This window comes from Cervus elaphus, chromosome 4, assembly GCF_910594005.1.
Source record: "Cervus elaphus chromosome 4, mCerEla1.1, whole genome shotgun sequence".
NCBI classification, from domain to species: Eukaryota; Metazoa; Chordata; class Mammalia; order Artiodactyla; family Cervidae; genus Cervus; species Cervus elaphus.
This window is the reverse complement of record NC_057818.1, coordinates 14495460-14516386: the sequence shown is the minus strand read 5'-3', so window position 1 is coordinate 14516386 and position 20927 is coordinate 14495460. Positions and strand designations below refer to the sequence as shown.

The 20927-nt window shown below is 48.7% G+C and overlaps 1 protein-coding gene across 1 annotated transcript; it reads left to right on the top strand.

The window, feature by feature from the left end:
- The first annotated feature begins 1441 nt into the window (after positions 1–1441).
- On the top strand, positions 1442–17652 carry C4H16orf95 (chromosome 4 C16orf95 homolog). The gene is made up of 8 exons (XM_043898240.1): positions 1442–2041; positions 3775–4426; positions 6431–6485; positions 7211–7351; positions 11266–11412; positions 12254–12290; positions 15265–15475; positions 17464–17652. Exons 2-8 carry the CDS (start codon positions 4416–4418, stop codon positions 17480–17482), a joined length of 621 nt encoding a protein of 206 aa, XP_043754175.1. The 5' UTR covers positions 1442–2041; positions 3775–4415; the 3' UTR covers positions 17483–17652.
- Positions 17653–20927: the final 3275 nt, after the last annotated feature.

Here is a 20927-nt window from a genome sequence, read left to right as displayed (position 1 = left end):
GTGGGCAGGGGCCAATCACAGGAGAGTGGTTGGCCGACAGAGAGGACTGGGTTACCAGTGCGGGGGTGGGGCCTCCGGGAGGGGTCTGTGCTTCTTACATCCGGTCTTGATAGTTGTGATTTTCCCCTTTATGGAACAGAGTGGTGGTGAGTGACCCTTGGGAACCCAGACAATGGTAGGCCCCTGGATCCCTCCCTTTGGTCTGGGACCTGTACCCTCTCCCCAAGGGTAGGGCTGCAGTGGGTTCTCTTAGTCTGAAGTCTAAGTAAGTTGCCATTTCTGAGAACAGAAGGGCGGGATAGATAAGGGCAGGGATGTGCTCAGTGGCTGAGCAGACAGCTGAGGAGCTCGTTTATGTATTATTTTCACCTGTTTACAAAAGTAATATTCTTGTGAAAAATTCAAATAGTGTAGAAAGTAAAACTACATCACGTTCCCATCCAGCTGGGCCTGGATTCCTGAGAAGGGTTGGGGCTGAGTTCCGCCCTCCATCTGGGGCGTTGCTTCGTGTCCCATCCCCGAAGGCACCGTGCTCGCCCTTCCCCACTGCCGGGGGCTGCTTTGGCGGGCCTGGGGGCTTTTGCCCTGAGACCAGGTCCTTTTTTAGCCCACCCTCTAGTGGGCCCTTCGGGTCACTGCATGCTGCATGACCCCAGCCAGCAAGGTGAAACCAACGAAGATAGGCCTCAAGGGTAAAGTTTTCAGACCTTTCCCCCTAATTTGACTTGAAAACCCATAAGTGATGAAAGGCTGCCTCTCAGGCTCCTTCCCAGGAGAGGAAACTTGGGGGAAGGAGGGCTGATAGCTCAGCACTATTGTGGGAATGCTTGGGCTGTCCTTTTTTATTTCTTGGCTAGGTTCTTTGAGATGTGATTTATGTAAATTTTTAGTGTAAGTTTACCAACACACAGAGCTGTGAACAGGCACCACAGTCAGGATATAGAATGTTCCATCCTCCTCAAAATCCCTGGTTCTGCCCCTTCTTAAACTCCTCCTCTGTTCTCCATCCCTATCGTTTGGCCTTTCCTAGAATGTCCAATAAATGGCATTACTTAGTATGTAGCTCTTTTAACCTGGCTTCTTTCATTCACTATCATCTCCTTCCAAAGAGCCATTGTAGACATTTTTCCCCTAATACCCCCCATGAAGTTTTAATGCCACAGACATAGTTTATACATATGATAACACATTTGTGCTTTCAAACTGTGGTGCTGGAGAAGACTCTTGTGAATCCCTTGGACAGTCAATCGTAAAGGAAATCAACTCTGAATATTCATTGGAAGGACTGTGCTGAAGCTGAAGCTCCAGTACTTTGGCCACCTGATGAGAAGAGCCAACTCACTGGGAAAGATCCTGATGCAGGGAAAGACTGAAGGCAAAAGGAGAAGGGGGCGGCAGAGGATGAGATGGTTGGATGGCATCACCGACTCAATGGACGTGAGTTTGAGCAAACTCCGGGAGATAGTGAAGGACAGGGAAGCCTGGTGTGCTGCAGTCCATGGGGTCGCAGAGTCGGACACGACTGAGCAACTGAACAACGACCAAGTGTTTGCGTGGGTCTGTGTGGGTGTGGGAGCCCAGGTGGATGGCCGCCTCACCACGGAATGTCTCTCCTGTTGACAGAGTTCCACAATTCTATTGGAAGGCAAGCTCCCACGGGCTGCCATGAGTGTGGGGGAAACGGTGTGGAAGCCTCTCCTAGAGGATGCTTTGGTGATCTCAGGGCGAGTGCTAGAACGGGGTCCCTGGCACCTTGGGGGTGGGGGTGAGACAGTGACACAGGCAGTTGGGAATGAGAAGACTCTCCTGGCCTGGCCGCCTGGCCTGGCCGTGCCATTTCATAGTGCCCCAATGACAGTGAGAGAAGGATGACAGTGAGAGAAGGATGACAGTGGTCCTGTGTCCCCCCAGCAGACTGCAGGAGCTCACAGTGAAGGAGGGAGGAGAGGCCAAGACGCTGCTGTCACAGCCGCCGGAGAGAGAAGTCTAGGTGTCACGGTTGGTGGGGTGATGATGAAGCCTGTGGGCCTACAGGAAAAGGGTAAGGTTGGGGGCAGCAAAGTTGATGGCATGCTGGTCACCAGTGGGAACCTGTCACATCATGCAGGGCCCCCATCCGGGTAAAACAGTGAGTCCTGTATTCAGGGCTGTGATGGTGGTGGCGCCTGGCGTAATCTTGACCTGAACCACTGTGCAGCTTGGGTTCAACCTCAGAGAGACCCAAAAGTCATGGGACATGAGAACTTAAAAATTACAGTTCTTGCTTAGACTTTATTTGAAAATCATGATTTCACTTAACCCACAGGATTTAGGTTTGTGAAAACTGTCACAGGTCAGTTGGGCAAGATGATCCTGAAATAACAAGCCAACCTCAAAACCAAACCACAACTTTTTGGTTCTTCTCTGGCTTACCAGCAATACATGCTTTTTTAGGAATGTTCTCAAAGATACAGATATCTGTTCTCACACGGATACGTGTGAAGGAGTGAGAAGTGGCTGTCCTCCAGCTGCTGGCCGGGCTGGCACTGTGTGTGTTTTTGTTGGTGTCTTCTGGTGGACATAAGCTCTATTATCGTGGGTGATTACCTGGGGTGGGGAATTGCTTGGTCACAGGATATTCACACGTTTAGATATTGTAAATACTGCCAGTTTGCCTTTATGGTTTTAATCTGTTGTGTAAGGTGTGAGGGTTCCAGCTGCCATACCCTCTACAAACTTGGTACTGTCAGTCCTTTTAATTTTAGCCATTTTTGGTGGAAATGGTGATGAGTTGCACTTGATGTGAAATGGCATGACAGTGTCACGAGTGGTGAGCGCCAGTGCTTCTGCAGGGGTTGGGGGGCATAAACCTGTCTTCTGTGTTACCACGATAACTCAGGAGAATAGATGACAAGGAATCCCAAGGGCCCTCCAAGGTTGGCAGAGACAAGACAGCCATAAATAAAATACTAGGCTAATGGTGAGATTCCTTGATAAATTTTGTCATTAGCTATTAAGAGACCAGCGCTGCCATTATTTATACAGATACACAGGTAGTGGTGTCCAAAATAATTCGCAGCTAAAAGACAGAATAAAATAAATAATTAGCAGCTAATATAATGGGGGTGCTGCCCAATCAGCATGGGTGCTAGCCAGGAGAGCCTGCAGGGTGGGAACTGGCTGGAAGCTCAGCCCTGTTCATAGGTCATGAACTTACCAGTTTAATAAAAGAGCCATGAAACCCGAGTAGTGCCTGGAAAATCCTGTTTGTCCATGGTTAGATCGCAGCACACGGAAATGTGGCCCACCAGGGCTACCGTTGCTTATGAAGGTTTGATCAAATATTAGTATTAATTGAGAATATTAAAGTCAGCAAAGAAAGGGAGTTCTTTAGTGGTCTAGAGGTTAGGATTCCGGCCTTTCACTGCTGGGGCTGGGATTCAATCCCTGGTCAGGGAACTGAAATCTCACAAGCTGAGGTGTGGCCAAAAAGAAAAAGAAAGCAAACACTGAAAAGTTTGTTTCCAAGAGATACTATAATCAGTTGTTCTGAATTCCACGGCCTTCGAACCCTCGGTTGCTTCAGAAACACACGTTCTCAAAAACCACAATTTGAGTCCGATTCAGCCAGTATCAGGCAAGGCGCCCAGTTAAATCTCAGCGTCAGAAAAGCAATGAAAGACTTAAAATACAAATACGTCCCAGGTCCTGCGTGGTACACATTCCTACCGAGATGCTCCGCGGTTCTCGAATGGGCCCTGGGGCCGCGTCGCGCACCTCTTTCTCTCCTTCCAGGGAACAGATACCCCGTCTACTGTGCCCTGCAGCCCCGCAGGCCCGTCTGCAGGAAACGGTGAGTGGGTTTTCCCGGGATCTGGCGGGGAAAGGTGTGTCTTCCAAGGCCGACGCCCACCTGGGCCAGGTCCAGACCACAGCCGAAAAGTCTTCACCTGAGCCTAGCCCGACCTCCGCTCCGCCTCTGGCCCGCCCCCGGCCCGCCCCCGGCCCGCCCCCGGCCCGCTCCCTGCCCCTCCCCGCTCCGCTGACTCAGAGCCCTGCCTTCAGAGCCCAATCAGATGCCAGGTAAGTAAACATGTATAGAATGAAGCATCTTATTGGCTAACAGAGAGCCAATCGACAGCTAATAGAGACCGGTCGCCGGAAGAGCCTGGCCTCAAAGGAGCGGGAGGGCGGAAGAGGTGGGCCTTTCGAGGTCGAGGGCGGCCCCGGGGACTGACGGGGAGGTGTGAGGGGCTGTGTGAGGGGCGGGCCCGAAGGAGGAGTGACACGCGTGAGCCAGCCCCGACTTTCGTCACGGCTGTCATCTTGAGCTTCGTCACCGCCGTCACCGTAACTTAGGAGAATCGTGGCGGGCATTTCTGGGAGCTCTCGGGTGTCCGTTCGGTCTGTCAGCGGGCACTCATCCCGAGCGCGTCATGACAGGCAGGTGCCTCCCTCAGTCCTGCACGCTGGGCCGCCGCGCCACACAAGGGGCCTGGCACCCGAGTCACCTTGGGGCGCCCCACACCCCGAGTCACCTGAGGGTAACTCAGACCCTGAGTCATCTGAGGGGGCCCCGGGACCTGTGTCACCTGGGGAACACCGACCCTGAGTCAGTTGGGGCACCCGAGACCCTGAGTCACCTGAGGCGGTCTGGACCTCGAGTACACTGGGAGGCCACAGACCCTGAGTCACTTAGAGGGGCCCAGATATAAAGTCACCTGGGGGCCCTGGACCCAGAGTCATCTGAGGGAACCTGGACCCTGAGTCACCTGGGGAGCCCCAGTAGCCTCAGGTCACCCCATCCCATAGTAGCTTGTAAAAGGTAGGCAGGAAAGACACCACACTATATCATATAAGCAGGAAAGGCAATCCATTGACTAATTGCGACTGTCGGGTGTAAGTCGTCAGGAACCAATGTACACAGATGCTTAAGGACTGTGGTCAGGGACTGTTGTCTCCATCTTTCAGCTTTGTTTTCTTCCCCTCCGGGGGCAAAATGACCACCAAGACCTCTGGAAAAGATCTTACAACTTCAACAGAAAAGGAAATTTCCTTTCCTAGTAATTTTAACACAAAGCCCCAGAATGAGGGGAGCCTGACATACTGCACCATGGGGTTGCAGAGTTGGACACAACTGAACAACAACAAGGAGAATGAGTTTCATTGGGTTGACTTGGGTTATGACATTCTGAGTCAGTCTCTGGGACTATGTGGCTTCACCTTCTGGGCTAGAGGTTTGGCCTCCACAAAGGAAATAACAATGCTCTTCTGACTGTTAAGGGGCTTGGGTGCTGTGCAGGGCAACATTCCACATTCTATGTTGTCAAGGACCAGGTGTGGGAGTTGAGCTTTGTGACCTGAAGCTATTACTGTAAATAGATAGCAAAATAGTGATTATTATGATGATATCACTCTTAACCATTTCCATGTTACATATGCTATTAGGAAAGCTGGAAGTTTTGCTTTGTTTTGGATTTATGCTCACTGGACACTGTCTGTATTGTGGCCAACATACTAGCAATTTGTTGTGGGGAGAATGGGGAAGAGTAACAGAATCTGTTACTTGGGATGACAAATGCTTTGTCATCCCAAGAGACAAAGCACCCAGTTGTTTTTTTACTGCAAAGAATTTCATTAGGTGTACGGTTTTGACAATATTTTCCTTCAGAATTCTAAGTAAGCTCAGGGTGTATGATAAAGCATGTGCTGTGGTTGGCAGGTACACATCTTGGAAAGTTCTCACCAGGTTGGGATGTTCCTGTCTTTCCCAAAGGTCCTAGTATAGGTTTAGCTGGAGTGTGCCTGGTGGTGGTGGTTTAGTCGCTAAGTCATATCCGACTCTTGCGACCCCATGGACTGTAGCCTGCCAGGCGCCTCTGTCCATGGGATTCTCCAGGCAAGAATACTGGAGTGGGTTGCTATTTCCTTCTCCAGGGGATCTTCCTGACCCAGGCTGATTCAAGCTAAACCCTTTGGGGATGCAGGATTCCACAATAGCTCGACATATGGGAACCCTTAGACCTTAGCACATGAGTGTGTATCTACCTGCTTCTGTTGTCACCCTCTGCCCCCTCTTATGCTCAGAATGATGACCCCTTCCACTCTTGGGGGGCAGTTGACTAGGACTTCCTTGGTGGCTCAGACAGTAAAGCGTCTGCCTACAATGTGGGAGACCTGAGTTTGATCCCTGGGTTGGGAAGATTCTCTGGAGAAGGAAATGGCAACCCACTCTATTACTCTTGCCTAGAAAATCCCATAGACAGAGGAGCCTGGTAGGCTACAGTCCTTGGGGTCGCAAAGAGTTGGACACAACTGAGTGACAAAACTTTCACTTTGACTTTCCACTCTTGGGGTTTAATGATATGAGCCAGGCTGGCTCAGGCTCTCACACTAGCATCCCTGCCTCCAATGTACACAAAGTCCAGAATTAAGCCTTCTTCTTTTCTAGGAAAAGAAGCACATTTCCATCTTTTGGGAAAGAAGTGTGTTGCATCGATCATTCGGTAAGGAAAGCAAACCTCAAATACTTTGCCCCAATCCTGACATGACCTTTGGTGGGGAGTAGAGCAGAAAATGTGGGTCCAGAAGCAGCATCTCATGAGAGGGTGTGTCAGCCAGTGGGGTCCATGGTTTAAGGGGCCATGCAAGCCCCCAAATCTCTATATAGGGTCACCCACTGCCTTCCCTGCCCCTCAGTTCCTCATGATACCTTGAGACAGGGATTTAGGAGGCCTGGGAGAACCAATGCTGCCCCTTAATGTATCTGTTGTGGGCAGCTCTATCTGCTCCTGGAGAGGATGACTTTCCCTCTCCCCCTGCCTGTGGGTGTGGTGGGATCATATGGGATGGATGTGGAAAGTTTTGCAAACAAAGTTCTTTATGCAGACTGACGTGGATAACCACAGAAAGAGCAGTCATCCACCCTAGAGTTGGTTGTATTTCTCCATTTTTAGAAAGAGAGACCTAAGACTTTCTCATGGTAATGTGGTTGTAGGTGATTGCACATCCCAGCACACTGGGTCTGCAGGCTCTGTGGTCCCCCTCCAAGTGACTTTGGAGCATCCCAGGACAGTCTGCAGTAGCTGAGGCCCCTGTCCCTGCCCTTGCCCTGGATGCCATATCTTAACCTTGCTCCCTCCGAGTGTGGATTTACCATTCAGAGACTGCCTTGGCTTGCATCACTAATGCAGCATTGCATTAAATTCTGTTTTGTCTGCCTCTTGCTTAGATGTGCCCTGTCCCCAGCACTTTTCATCGAGAGCCCGTCTGCTGTGAGTGCTTGGCCAAATTTGGGGGCTACCTGCCAGTGCCCAGGGCTAAGGCAGCACTGCCTTACTGGGTCCCTCTCTCCTTGAGACCCCAAAATCAGGTAGGTGACTTGAATCAGGGGTTCAGATTTATGGAGATATGCTTGACATGTGATAAAATGGCACACATATAAAATGTCTCATTTGATAAATCTTGACATATGCGCACACCCATGAAACCACCACCATAATTGTGATAATGTACAGTCATCTCTAGATATTCACAGGGGATTGGTTCCAGGATGCATGTAGATACCAAAATCCAGGGCGCTCAAGACCCTCGTATAAAATGATATAGTGCAGTACACATACACAACCCTGAAAGGTTTCCTTGTACCCTTTTCAAAATTTATTTATGTTTTGCTCTGCTGGGCCTTCATTGGTGTGCTCAGGCTTTTCCCTAGTTGGGGTGAGTGGGGGCTACTCTCTAGCTGCAGTGCGCAGACTTCTCATTGCGGTGACTTCTCTTGTGGAGTATGGACTCCAGTAGTTGCGGCTTGTGGCCTCTGGAGTGTGGGCTCAGTGGTTGTGGTGCACAGGCTTAGTTGCTTCCTGTCTTGTAGAATCTTTCTGAACCCGGGATTGAACCCATGAACCATGCATTGGCAGATGGATTCTTACCTACTGAACCACTCGGGAAGTCCTCCTTGTTCCCTTTTGTAATTCCACTCAACCCTCTCTCCCCACAGTCCCCAGGCAACCCTGGGTCTGTTTCTGTCACTATAGATTCATTTGCGTTTCCTTGAATTTTATATAAATGGAATCATATAGCATGTACTTTTTTTGGTCTGGTTTCTTTTGTGGTGGTGGTGGTTTAGTCGCTGAGTCGTGTCTGACTCTTTGCAGCCCCATGGGCTATATATAGCCCACCAGGCTCCTCTGTCCATGGGATTTCCCAGGCAAGAATACTGGAGTGGGTTGCCATTTCCTTCTCCAGGGACTTCTTTTACTCAGCTTGATTATTTTTGAGATTCTTCTATATGGTTGTGTTCATTGATAGTTCATTCCTTTTTACTGCTGAGTAGTGTGTTGTTATATGGATAGACCATTCATCCAGTGAAGGACGTGTGGATCATTTCCATTTTTTTTCTATTTTGTCCAACAAATAAAGCTGCTGTGAACATTTGTGTATAAGTCTTTGTATGAACATGCCTTCATTTTTCTTGGGCAAGCACCTAGGAAAGGCATTGCTACATTGTATGGGAGATATATGTTTAACTTTCTAAGAAACTGTCAAGTGTTTTAAAAATGGTTGTTCCATTTTACAATCTTCCCATCAATGTATAAAGTTCCAGTTCCTTCATGTCTTCATGAACACTTGGTTTTGTGAGTGTTTTAAATTTTGGCCATCTCATTGTATGTTTTTTTAATTAAAACATTTAAAAAATTTTGGTTTCAAAGATGGCAGGATCTCAGTTCCCTGATCAGGGACTGAACCTGCACTCCAGGCAGTGAAAGTGCAGAGTCCCAACCCCTGGACCACTAGGGAATTTCCTCTCATTGAGGCTTTAACTTGTGCATTTCTACAACGACTAATGATGTTTATCATCTCTTCGTATATTTTTACCATATGCGTATCTTACTTGATTTGTGTCTGTTCACGTATTTTGCCCATTAAAAAAGTTCTGTTGCTTTTTTTTGTAAATGACTGACTATTGAGAGTTCTTTATATATCTGGATACAAGTTCTTTATTAGATAATTAGTTTGCAAGTGTTTTCTCCACGTTTTTGACTTGTCTTTTAATTCTCTTATCACTGTCTTTCAAAGAGCAGACGTTTAAAATTTTGATGAAGTCCAATTATCAATTTAATAATTTAGTCTTTTCTGGATCTTGCTTAGGCATGCCCATCCCCAGCACAGTGGTGGATCATGGTTGCCTTTTATCAGGCTGAGGAACTTCACTTCTATTTCTAGTTTTTTGAGAGCTTTTCAGTTTTCTGAAAGACTTTGTGTAGAGTTGGTGTTATTTTTCACCTCTAGTGTTTTTAGATGTTGGCCATGGGTCTCTGTCTTATATGACAATGCACATGGCAGAAAGTGAGTCTTTCAGAGTCTTCCAAAAGCTTACCTCCTACCCTTCTCCTCCTTTTCAGGGATAAAACATTCCCAGAAGCTCAAGCTTTTTGTCACGTTACCCTCTAGACCCTTTGTTGGCAAGTGGGACTGGCTGATCCCTGACCTGGCTGCTTTGCATTATAAGCAAAATTGGTTTCTTTTAACAAGAGGAGGAATGATTGCTGTGTGGGTCCCCTGGTAGTTCTCTTGTCATGTCTTTGGGACTCTCAGCAGGCATGGTTGCTCTCTTGAATCTCCACCTAGCTGCCCCTCTGGCCTGAATGTTCTCCTAGCTCTGCTCCCCGAGTCCTAGTGTTTCTTCTTTCCCAGTGGACGGTGCTCTGCAGGGAGCTGCTGTGGGCAGGATGGGGTCTTGTTGCTTCTGGTGCAGTGCCTACCATGGAGAATGGGCTCAGCAGGTATGGGTGGATTGGGTAGCAGTGGCCAGAGTATCCTTATCCTGGCGGGCAAAAGGGTCCTATGTGAGAGGGGTACCATGCCATGGTGACAAGGAGCCAGGGTGCAGGGAGGTGCCCGGGTCTCCAGGCCTCGTCTTGTCTCCTTTGGAGGAGGTCCAGGACTCCCTTCCTCCTTCCTGCGGCAGTGTCTGTGCTTAGCAGCACACCTTACACCCAGGCTCCAGTGCAGTCCTCCCGCGGCCTCAGGAGGTTGCAGGGGTTACTCAAAGTAGTTTTGATTATGTTTTATAATGTGAGCTGTGAGCACATGGTTGGAAATTCCCGCAGTGCAGCAGGGGTGTGGTACACAGAACTCTCTGTCCTGCCCCTCTTCCGGAGGTGTCCTCATTTGGCCTTCTGGAGGTTTTCCATGCTTGTGTTGTTTGGCTAGCAAAGTACAAGTCAACCTAAGGCCTGACTTGATACAGCAGTCACTGTGATCGCTCATGTGGCTGAGGGACACTCTGCTGGCAGCTCGGCCTCAGGTATCCCTATCTTGGGATCAGCGGGCTGTCCCAGGCACTGTCTTGTGGCCATGGCAGAGATGTGAGAACAGCTGGACACCTATGAGGCCTTCAGCCTGACAGATCTGGCTATTGTCACTTCCTACTTATTCTGTTGGCCAGTCCAGTACATGATCTGACCAGAGTCAAGGGGCAGAGTCTACTCTTCTGGAAGAAACTGCAGAATTGCAGGACAAAGGGTGAGGCTGGGAGTGGTGATAAGGAATTGGGGCGAGGATCTGACCCACCACAACTCATATACAAGCAACACTGCACACATATTCTTTTTTTATTTTTTTGATGTAAATGGTAGCATGCCCTATTAACAGTGCTGCATTTCTCACTTAATATTGCATCTCTATGCTCATTGTATGTCAGGACAGACAAATCTGCATCATTCTTTCCAAAGGCCATCTATTCCGTTTGTCCCTATGTTCATTACTTATTGTCCCTTATTAACCAGATTCAGGTTGTTTGGTCACTACAGTCAGTGCTGCACTGAGTGTTCTTGAGCAAACGCACATGTGTCTTCACGGGATACAGTCCCAGAAGTGCAGCTGCTGGACCAAAGACTATCCATGTTAGACTCTGACCAGTGTGGTCAAGGTGCTGGCAGAGCCCTCTCTCTCGCTGAGGTCGCTGAGGCTCAGAGGGGCTAAGTGTAGTACCAAGGGTGCTCCTGGAGGCCAGCAGGTTCAGGACGGAGCCAGGTCTCCTGACTGCCCCATGTGTTCCATCACAGCACCACGCCCTGCAGATGTGTAGGTGGTGGGTAATGAGGGTGCTGGCCACCCCTGGGAATATCGTGATGGGGGGACCTGCTCCCTCAGCCGGGCAGTCAGGGTGTACTGTGGGAGGAGTATAGCAGAGGTACTCTCCAGGGCCCTGTCCCTGAGGCTGAGGTTTTCTGGGGTGTGACTCCACCCCCCTTTGGACCTTCTCTTCCCTTCCTCTGTTAGATCCAAAAGATGATCCGGTCTTATATTCCCAAAACCACCAAGGCATGCCTCTGCCCATGCCACCGCTTTGGGGGCCACCTCCCGATGCCTAGGGATCAGGCCGTGATGCCCTACTGGGTGCCCCAGGTCCTGAGGTCTCACAAGAAGGTAAGAGGGAGGCTCGTATGGCAGCAAGGCCTGAGAGTGAGGGGCGGGTCGAGGGGGACTCGGAGCCAAGGGGAAGGGTGCTGGGTTCCTTCCCCACAGTGGCCTCCATTGGTGTCTAGGGGTCTCCTCCAAGCTGTGGCCTAGGGCAGCAGAGAACAGGAGGCAAGTGGTACTTGGGGCAGGCACAGGTCAGGTGTCCTGGTGGTGTTGGGAAGGGTGGGATACACTGCGCTCTGAAGAGGGTCTGCTGCCACCTTTCCCATCATTTCTTCTGCCCCTCCTCCTCTCTCCTCTTCCCTCTTCTCCTCCAACTTGCTCACCTCCCTCCCTCTTTCTTCCCACCGTACCCTCCTGCTCCTTGCCTCCCCTCTACCTCAGTTCTCTCGGCCTGTCTGAGCATCCTGCACTTGTAGCCCCAGTCTGGCAGGCATGGAGGGAGGGTTCTGGGGAGGGGCTGTAGCTCAACAGTCTGTGCTCACTCTTTGGTTGTCTGGCTACCTCCACAGCTCTGGGTTCCAGGTCAGTAGCTGTGGTGGGGTATGGTTGGCCAGGTCCAGCCCAGCTCAGTTCCAGGGCCACTCCTCTCCCTTGTTTTTTGAGTGTCCTGGAATTAGAGGCTTCTTCTGCCTTCACCCACATTCCATCTGCTGGTTTTCTGTCACCAAGTAGCAAAGTGTCACCAAAATTAAAACCTACAGGCCTTTTAAAAAGAGAACATAACTTGCATTCTGAGCTGGTCATGGACCCCTTTCTGGGGGTCTCCAGGTTAAATCACTGGGCCCCCCTCTTGGTGGATCACTGGGGCTGACACACTCGCCCACATTCTTATCTTTTATCTTAGGTGGTGAAAAGGCAGCAGAGTTTTAAAGGCATCTCAGGTAACTCAATGCACATGTGTCTCATCGCCCCCTCTCCCCAAGGAAGGCGGGATTCTCATGAACATCATGATGGGAGTGGGGTAGACTTCTGTCATGATGGGTATAACACAAAGAAGGCCACAGTCTGGCACACACACCACTTCTCCGACACCTACCCTTACCAGGCATCACTAATCACCCCTCATCTTTTCCCAGTGAACCCAGAGAAGCCTCAGACTCTACCAGTTATCAATATTGACTCTCAGGATGAAACCAATTTGCAACCTGGGGTTAGGTGGTATCTGAAGTGTTTTCTAAGCTCTAATCTTCTATAATTCATGATATGACTTGTGTATGTATGTGTTGTATATAAATATGTATTTATGACAATGTATAAGCTTATGTTGACATATTTCTATATTCATATATTCATGACACATTGTATGTTCATGACACCACACTTATGCATATATTTATCATACAGTGTATACATATATTCATATGTTCATGACAGGCATAGCATATACTCACATGTTCACAGTACAGTTCATAATCATGACAAGGTGTGTTCACATATCCTTATATGTGGCCTGATGTACGCATTTACTCATGTGCTTAGTCACGGTACACCAGGAGATGGTGTCTCTATTTGCACCTTTACTTTCTTCATCTCTGAAATGAGCAGAGGTGCTTTTCCTCACAGATGGTTGACATGTCTGCTTTCTCTGCATTGCATGTGAGCAAGGGAGTAGACATGTTTTGTGCAGTCAGATCACACCCTCCCCTTTCTGTGCTGGGGCCAGATTGAATGGTGAGTGCCCTTGATGGACTCTGTGGAGGAGGAACTGGAGAAAACTGAGAGGCTGGGTGTCTGACAAGGGGTTCTTGTGATGCACAGGTGATTTGAGTGGCCCACCCAGAGCCTGGGTGTGCGCAGATCGGGGTAGAGTGGTTGGGAAATAAGCGGCCACTACCTCTCATGCTCACCTCTTCATGTAGAAGATACTTAAATTTTCCCTGATTTTAAAAGCACAGTTAGGAGGAGCATGAATTGTCATAGCCTTTGGCAGGAGGTTTGGAGTTATCGATCAAATTTTATAATGTGAAATATCTTTAATCCAACAAGCCCATGTCTGGGTAATATCTGTGGGCACTCCACGCATGTCTGTCTGTAGCAGTGATTTCTTTGGCAAAAAATTGGAAGCAACTTAAGCGTCTCTTGGTGGGAGGATGGACATAAATAGAGGTGCATTTGAAATGTGGCACCAGCTACCTAGAGTTCACAGCTGTTAGGGACGATGAAATGGACCCCCTGACACATTGCAACGTAGAATAACAAGTCAGTGTAGCCTAGGCAATAGGACTCCACTAGTGTCAATTTAAGGACTTCCCTGGTGGCTCAGATGGTAAAGCGTCTGTCCACAATGTGGGAGGCCCCGGTTTGATCCCTGGGTGAGGAAGATCCCTTGGAGAAGGAAATGGCAACCTACTCCAGTACTATTGCCTGGAAAATCCCATGGATGGAGGAGCCTGGTAGGCTACAATCCATGGAGTCACAGAGTCGGACACGACTGAGTGATTGAACTGACTGTCAATTTGAAAATGAAAGCTCTGTTCGTGTGAGGTGAAGGTTGGTTTCGTGTGTCTAAGCTGACAGTCACAGATAATCCCTGTGGGTGGAAAAGGGGCAGGTCAGCCCAGCAAAGAGAGACTTTGGGGCTGTGTGTGTGCATGGTGAACAAAACAGATAGCAACACGTTGCCTCAAGTTTTAGGTGGAAGAGCCAGAAATCGCTTTATTAAGAAAAGTGGCAGTAGAATGAGAACCCCCTGAGAAACTGCTCTTCTCACTATATAGTCACCAATGTAGTGGTTTATTTTTATTGGTTGTTTTTGGCTTTGACTACTCTGCATCTTTAAGAAAGGGTAAAAACTTGGTCGTTTTATTAGTGAATCATGCATCCATTGATAACACTGTTAAAAATCAGTATTAATTTTTACTCCAGCCGTGGTTTTATAGTTCAGGTGATTTATGTTAATAATATTTCAAGCCTCAAACCCATTCAAGGACAGGAATGAGAATGTGTTCACAGGATGGGAGTGAGAGTGCCAGTCTCACTGCCACCAGGAGGTTAGGGAGCCTTCTCTCCTCTGAGCTTCATACAGAGTGACCTAAAAATAGGAGGTGGTTCCTTTGGCCTCAAATCCAGCTGATTTCCATTTTAGAGAGAAAATTCTGTGTTTCTGATCTTGTAAATAGAGGGCTCATGTGCTTTTCTTCTTTATGCTCTTGTGATAGAGTTTTTTTATAAATAAAATATAGTTTATATTTATTAAGAATGTATTTTATGTTAGTATGATTAGAGTGTACATTTTTAGTAGTAGCATATTAACAGCATAGTAAAAATAAATAAGAGATATAACATCAAGAGGGTCACATGTGACCAAAGCAGGTCTTGAAAAAGCTAAAGAGCGTTGAGGAGACAGAGATATTTGAATTCCATTTGTGTTTGTGGTGGTTGTTTACTGCTTATTGTGGGAAATTTCAGATACTGTGAAAAAACCCATGTTCCCTTCCCTCGGCTACAGCCACGATCAACTGACCAACTCCTAGATGATTTGGTTTCTTCTCTGCTTCACCCATTCCATACCCCCTCCAAAAAAAAAAATAGGAAAAAGAAAAGATTACTGTGGAGCAGATCACCGCTAACTACCATATCCTTTCATTCATAAATATTTCAGCAGGCAGCTTTAAGAGATAAAGACTCAGAAAACACAGCCACAAAGACCCACAATCACCGTAGAAACAAATACATAGCCATGCTCTCTTTATCTCCACGGGCGCTGCGCGAGTGCCCACACCCTAGGACTGCGACCTGCCTTGCTATGACACCTGGTTTCTTTGCCCTGGTTTCCCGAGGGCTCTCTCATGGGTGCAGACTCGAGAGTACCCTGTCCCCACACCCCTCGGGGCCTGACTCACTTTGTCTGCCTAGAAGCCCCTCTGGATGTGCGCTCCGGGTACAACCGCTGGCGGATCTGTGGCGAAGGGCGCCATCTCCTCAAGTGGCAGCAGCTCCAGGCTCTTCACCAGGCTGGGCCGGTGGCCTCGGGGCAGCCAGAAGGCCCCCCAGCCCCCCTCCTGCCCCTCAACCTCAGCCTCCTGACACTCCTCCATGCTCTGCTGAGGGTCATGGAGGCCATCCGGTGAGCAGGTGTGGGTGGGGCAGTGGTGACCTTGGGCTTATTTTACATCCTGGGCTTTAGTTGAGTTGAGCGTGTGGGAGAACTTGGTTGTTGCTCAGCAGAGGGTGAGAGGTGGGCCCCGCTCTGATTCCTGTTATGTTGTTACCATCATCTGGGCTGTTGCTCATACACACACCTTCTAGAAAATGCAAGGGAAGAACAAACCAGATACATCAAGGTTAGGGCCAGTAGTACGATGGGGGAGCATCTACCCATCTTTATTTCCTCACCTCTTTCCTGTTCTCAAGTTTCTAAATTCCCCTGCCCCCCAAAGACCACTGGTTTCAGTTTCTGCAAACTTCTGTTGTGTTGGGGTGGGAAGTGGATTTTATGCCAGCCTGACCGGCCATTTCTCTGGAGTTTAAGCACACTACAGCCTTGGGGAACCTGCTGCCTCTCTCACAGCCCAGCCCCAATTATCAAGGCTCCATACTGAAAAGCCTTTTCTGCAGCCTTGATCATACCTGGCTTTGCCCAGTCCTGCATTTCTCACCTGGGACCCCACTCTGCCCCTGCCACCACCCAGGAAGCCTCCAGGGCAACCTCAGGTTCATTGCAGGGCCTCTGCTTACCTGGTTACTTGCTTTAGTCCCCTCAGTAGCAGCTCTCCTCCTCCTTCTCCTCCTCTTAACGCCCCTGCCCCAGTTTACCCATGTCCCCAGCCACTACCCCATCCACCTTCTTCTTCCTGTTTCTTTCATCACACCTATATATAAATATATACAAACACACACCAATATGTAAATAGAAGACATGCAAATACATATCAATAGGTAAATGTGCACAATTAGAATTTACATATATTGACTTATTTACTTTTTGTCTGTCTCCTCCACCCAGTTGTAAGAGGAATGTTCTAGAAAATGTCCAGTATCTGAAAACAGTATCAGATGTCTTTTGCCCAGTTTTTTAGCTGTTCAAATAGGAAACCAGCTCTGTCATTGTCACTCCATCTTGTCTGGAAGTGGAAATTCCTCTCCCTGCATCCTGCCTGGCCACTCTCCTAGTATTGGGCGCTCCCTGTGGTCACATATGACACCATGATGCACATTCACATACAAGTGCCTATAGTGGACCTGGGTTGCAGCTTCTCCAGGGCGAGTGCCCCGAGGAAGGAGCCGGCCAGGGGTCTGTCAGCTTTGCATGATCTGAATGGGTCAGCACTGTGAGATTTCCTTCTTTGTTTTTCTTTAAGTTTCATCTTTCTTTTTGTGTTTGCCAACTTGATGTCAAATTTAGTTGGACTCCCTAGTTCCCACTCTGGGAAGAGCAAAGATAGAAACTTGTCTGTAGATGGTCCATGTTAAGTATTAATAGGTGGTCCAGGTGGGCCAAAGGAAAATTGCTAATACTTTTATGGGAGGTGTTTGCTTCTGAGCCAGGATCTTAGGGTAGAGGTCAGGCACTAACCAGCTGTTAGGAGAAATACCTTACCTGCCTGGGGTGTATGTGGGGTGCCTTGTGAGATCCCCCAAAGTGCACACCCAGTTTCTCTCAGAAGCTGCTGGCCCATCTGCTGGCCTGGCAGAGACTTGCTAGAACTCAGAGGCCATAGGAGAATGGATAAGCTCCAAACCTGCCCAACAGGGAACCCAGAAAGAGTAGCGATGAGTCAATCCTTGCCTTCTTGTCTGGACTTGCTATGCCTTCGTTTTTTTCAGTTCCTTCCACAATTCTGCAGAGCTGGCGTTCTCCTTGGAGTCCAGAAGGGAGAGTGGGCTGAGGGGGTTGAGTGCCTTGCCTCAGGTCCCACCCTGGATAGTGAGCCAGCCAGGGTGGCTCCCTGTCTTCTGCATAGGCTCCTCAGTGACTGAGTGTGTATCCTCCTCTACTGCGGGGTTTTCTTCACCCTCCACCTCGGGGAGATTCCTCACATGGGCCCTACAAGGCCAGTGTGGTTTCATTTTGGGGGTCAATTCCTAGTAATTGCCTTTCTCTTTGCTTTCTAGCCAGCTTTTTTGGGTATGAAGTTGGAATCAACGGCTACTGTCAAGAACATCAACAAAAATGTCCATCCTCCTCAAGGTCTTTAACAAAAGCCATCAAATCAGGGAGAGTCTGTAATAGTCACTGTTCTCTCAGTCAATGCAAGTTATTTATCATCAGGTGATTTTTAGTTGTAGTGGAGTTGCTGTGAATGTGGGTGAGATTCCATTATGAATATGATCAATAAATGTTACTTGTGAAACTCTTAAAGTGATCACTTTTTAAAAAATGATTTCCTCAGATTTTCCTTTGTGAGGGTGGGACTCGTTCTCCACCTCTGTGTCCCTGTGGGCAGGGGGCCACCTCTGAACTTCTCTTCCCTTTGCAAGGACAGCAGATCCTCTGGATGAGGATCCTGAAATGGCTTTAGCATCTGTTTCATGTGGGTCTCACTTTAAGTAACATAAAATTGTATGCAGTTTGTATTTTTAAAAACAGATATCGTTCACATACCATAAAATTCACCTTTTATACAGTGATTTAATTTTTTTTTTTTGCTGTATTTACAAGGTTGTACAATTGCCACGACTACCTAATTCCAGACATTTTCACCCCCAAAAGAAACCCTATACCTATTAAGCACTTACTCCTTGTTCCCTTCTCTCCTCACCCCTGGAAACCACTAATCTACTTTCTCACTTTTCCGATTTTGTATAGATGGAATATGTATCCTTTGCATCTGGCTTGTTTTCATTTGGCATAATATTTTCAAGGTTCACTCACATTGTAGCATGTGTCAGTTCTTCATTCCTTTTTTTTTATGGCTGGATAATAAGCATTGCAAGGACAGACCACATCTTGTTTATCTGTTCATCAGTTGGTAGACACTGGGTTATTTATACTTTTGGGGTATTATTAATAATGCTGCTGTGAACGTTTACTTATGACTTTTGGTGTCAACATGTTTCATGTCTCTTGGGTATGTACCTGGGAGTGCTGGGTCATATGGTAACTCTCTGTAATGTTTTGAGGGGCTGCCTCAGGTTTTCATGGTGGAAAACACTGCTTCATTTTATTTGTTTATTTATTATTATTATTTTTTATAGCAAAGTTTAAAAAAAAGCGTATTTAATTTTGGTTGCTCTGGGTCTTCAGTGCTGTGTGCGGGCTTTTCTCTAGTTCTGGTGAGCGGGGGTTATTCTTCATTGCAGTGTGCGGACTTCTCATTGCAGTGGCTTCTCTTGTTGTGGAGCACAGGCTCTAGAGCACGCGGGCTTCAGTAGTTGAGGCACTCAGGCTCACTAGTTGGGGCTCTCAGGCCCCAGAGCCTGTGGGTTTCAGTAGTTGAGGATCACAAGCTTAGTTGCTCTGCGGCATGTAGCATCTTCCTGGGCCAGGGATTGAACACATGCCCCCTGCACTGGCAGGCAGGGGAGTCCCTGTGTACCATTTTACATTTCACATTCCCACCATCAATGTATGAACTTTCTGATTTCTCTGTGTCTGAAGAGACTTGTGTACACAGGGTGTTGCCATGAGTGCTAGCTGTGGGGTGACTCTTGCCTGTTATTTCTGCTCAGTTCAGTGTGGGACCCACTCTGCAGACACAGGTGTATTGATGATTCTGAGTGCTTCTGTGATGTGACCCCACCATGCAGCAGTGACAGGGCCTCCCTTCCCCACACCTGCACCAGGCATGCCTCCTCCTCTTCATCTCTGCCAGTGTGAGAAGTAGAGCGTGCTGTTACTATGTCCTTAACTGGCGTTGCTTAATTGAGGTGTGAGCAGCTCCTCATACGTTTGCCAGCATTTGTGCTGTCTCTGCTGCAAGTGGTCTGTCCGCAGTGTTTGCCATCCCTTCTGCCATCTCACGTGGTTCCAGCTGAGGACAGCTGATGATGCCAGTTACTGTACTTAGAACAAAGCAAGACAGAAGAGCGAGGCATCTTCAACTGGAATGTCCTTGGACTTGAGTGCAGTCCTGGGGGCTGAGGTCATGGTCAAAGGTGTGTGTGAAGCATGGAAAGTCAGCCAGGCGTAAAGCAAAGCACATGCTAACGTGTGTGTGCCCGAGTCACTAGCATTTATGAGCTGGGATGGCAAAGTATGAACCCTTATGGGCCTCCACTGTCATCAGTTGACCCAATTGGGAACTGAGACGTGCCATTTCATAGACATAGCTTTCTTCCTCAGGAGGTCTGACTCTACAGAAACTGAAAGCAAAGAAATGGTCAGGTGCTGACGGTGCTAGGAAGAAAGGCAAAGCAGAAAAAAGATGGATGGTGATTGGGTGGGGGCCCTCTCTGAAGAGGAGACCCTGGGAGGAGGATTGAACGGGGTGACGGTGGGGACAGAGCCCCAGACTGTGGGGTGACAGGTGCGAAGGCCCTGAGGATGGATATCCGTGGAGCATGAGGAAGCTTAGGAGCCCAGTGTGACTCGAGTGGAGAGTGAAGTGGACTGTGGTCAGGGATGGCGGTCTGGAGGTTAGCTCAGGCCTGGTCCCCAGGTCTTGGCATCGTTTGAGGGTCTCAGGGTTTATTCTGCCTTGGAGAAGCCCTTCGGAAGTGCCTGGACTGAATGGCCCCAGGCTAGCTTCTAACTTGCTCCCTCTCGTGGCCATGCTGAGGACTGACTGAGGAGAAGCGGTCTCGCTACCTAGGAGGGTGGGAATGAGCCTGAGCTCCTGGTGTGTCCTGAGCATGGAGACAACAGGATTCGCTGGTGGATTGGCTGGGTTGGGAGAGCAGTGGCGCAAGGAGTGGGTGTGGTGGGCACTGTCGAGGAGCCACGTAGAGGTGCTGACATCGCTGTTAGAACTGAGTCTGTGTGGAAGGAGAGGTGTGGCTGGAGGTGTAAATTTGAGTCACCAGCTGGCTTGTTTTGGAGCCCTGCGGCTGGATGCAATCACCTAGGAGTTGATGTGGGTGGGGAGGATGGAGACTGTGGCAGAAAGGGGGCCAGATCCTGTGGGTCCTGCCACCTTCCTGCTCCAGGTCATCCAGGGCACCAGCAGACACACCTTTGCTACCACTGGGATTTCTGGATGCAGAGTTGAGACTACATGCCATGCCGAAAGACTGTGACCTGGTCACTAAAATGATACTGAGGTGTTCCTAAATGATTAGACTTGTCACATAGCGATAAAAATGGGATCTGATGTCGTTACCCCTCCGCCCTCTCTAGCTTCCTCCCCCTCCTCCTCTCCCATTTCCTCTCCTTCCTTCTCTCCCCCTTTTACCCATTTTTTCTCCTCCCCCTCCTGCCAGTCTTGTTTCTGGGTAATCTTTTCTGCCATCAGTGATTATGTACTAGAGGCTCTCTACAGCCTAGGAGGGCCAGCTTCAGGATCTCATGGTCTGTGCTCTCCTGGGGCAGAACTGTGGAGGACCCCCTCCCCTCCATTACCACCACTGAGGAGTTGCCATGGACAGCGGTGCCTGGCGGGCTATAGTCAGTCCGTGGGGTTGCAAAGAGTCCAACACGA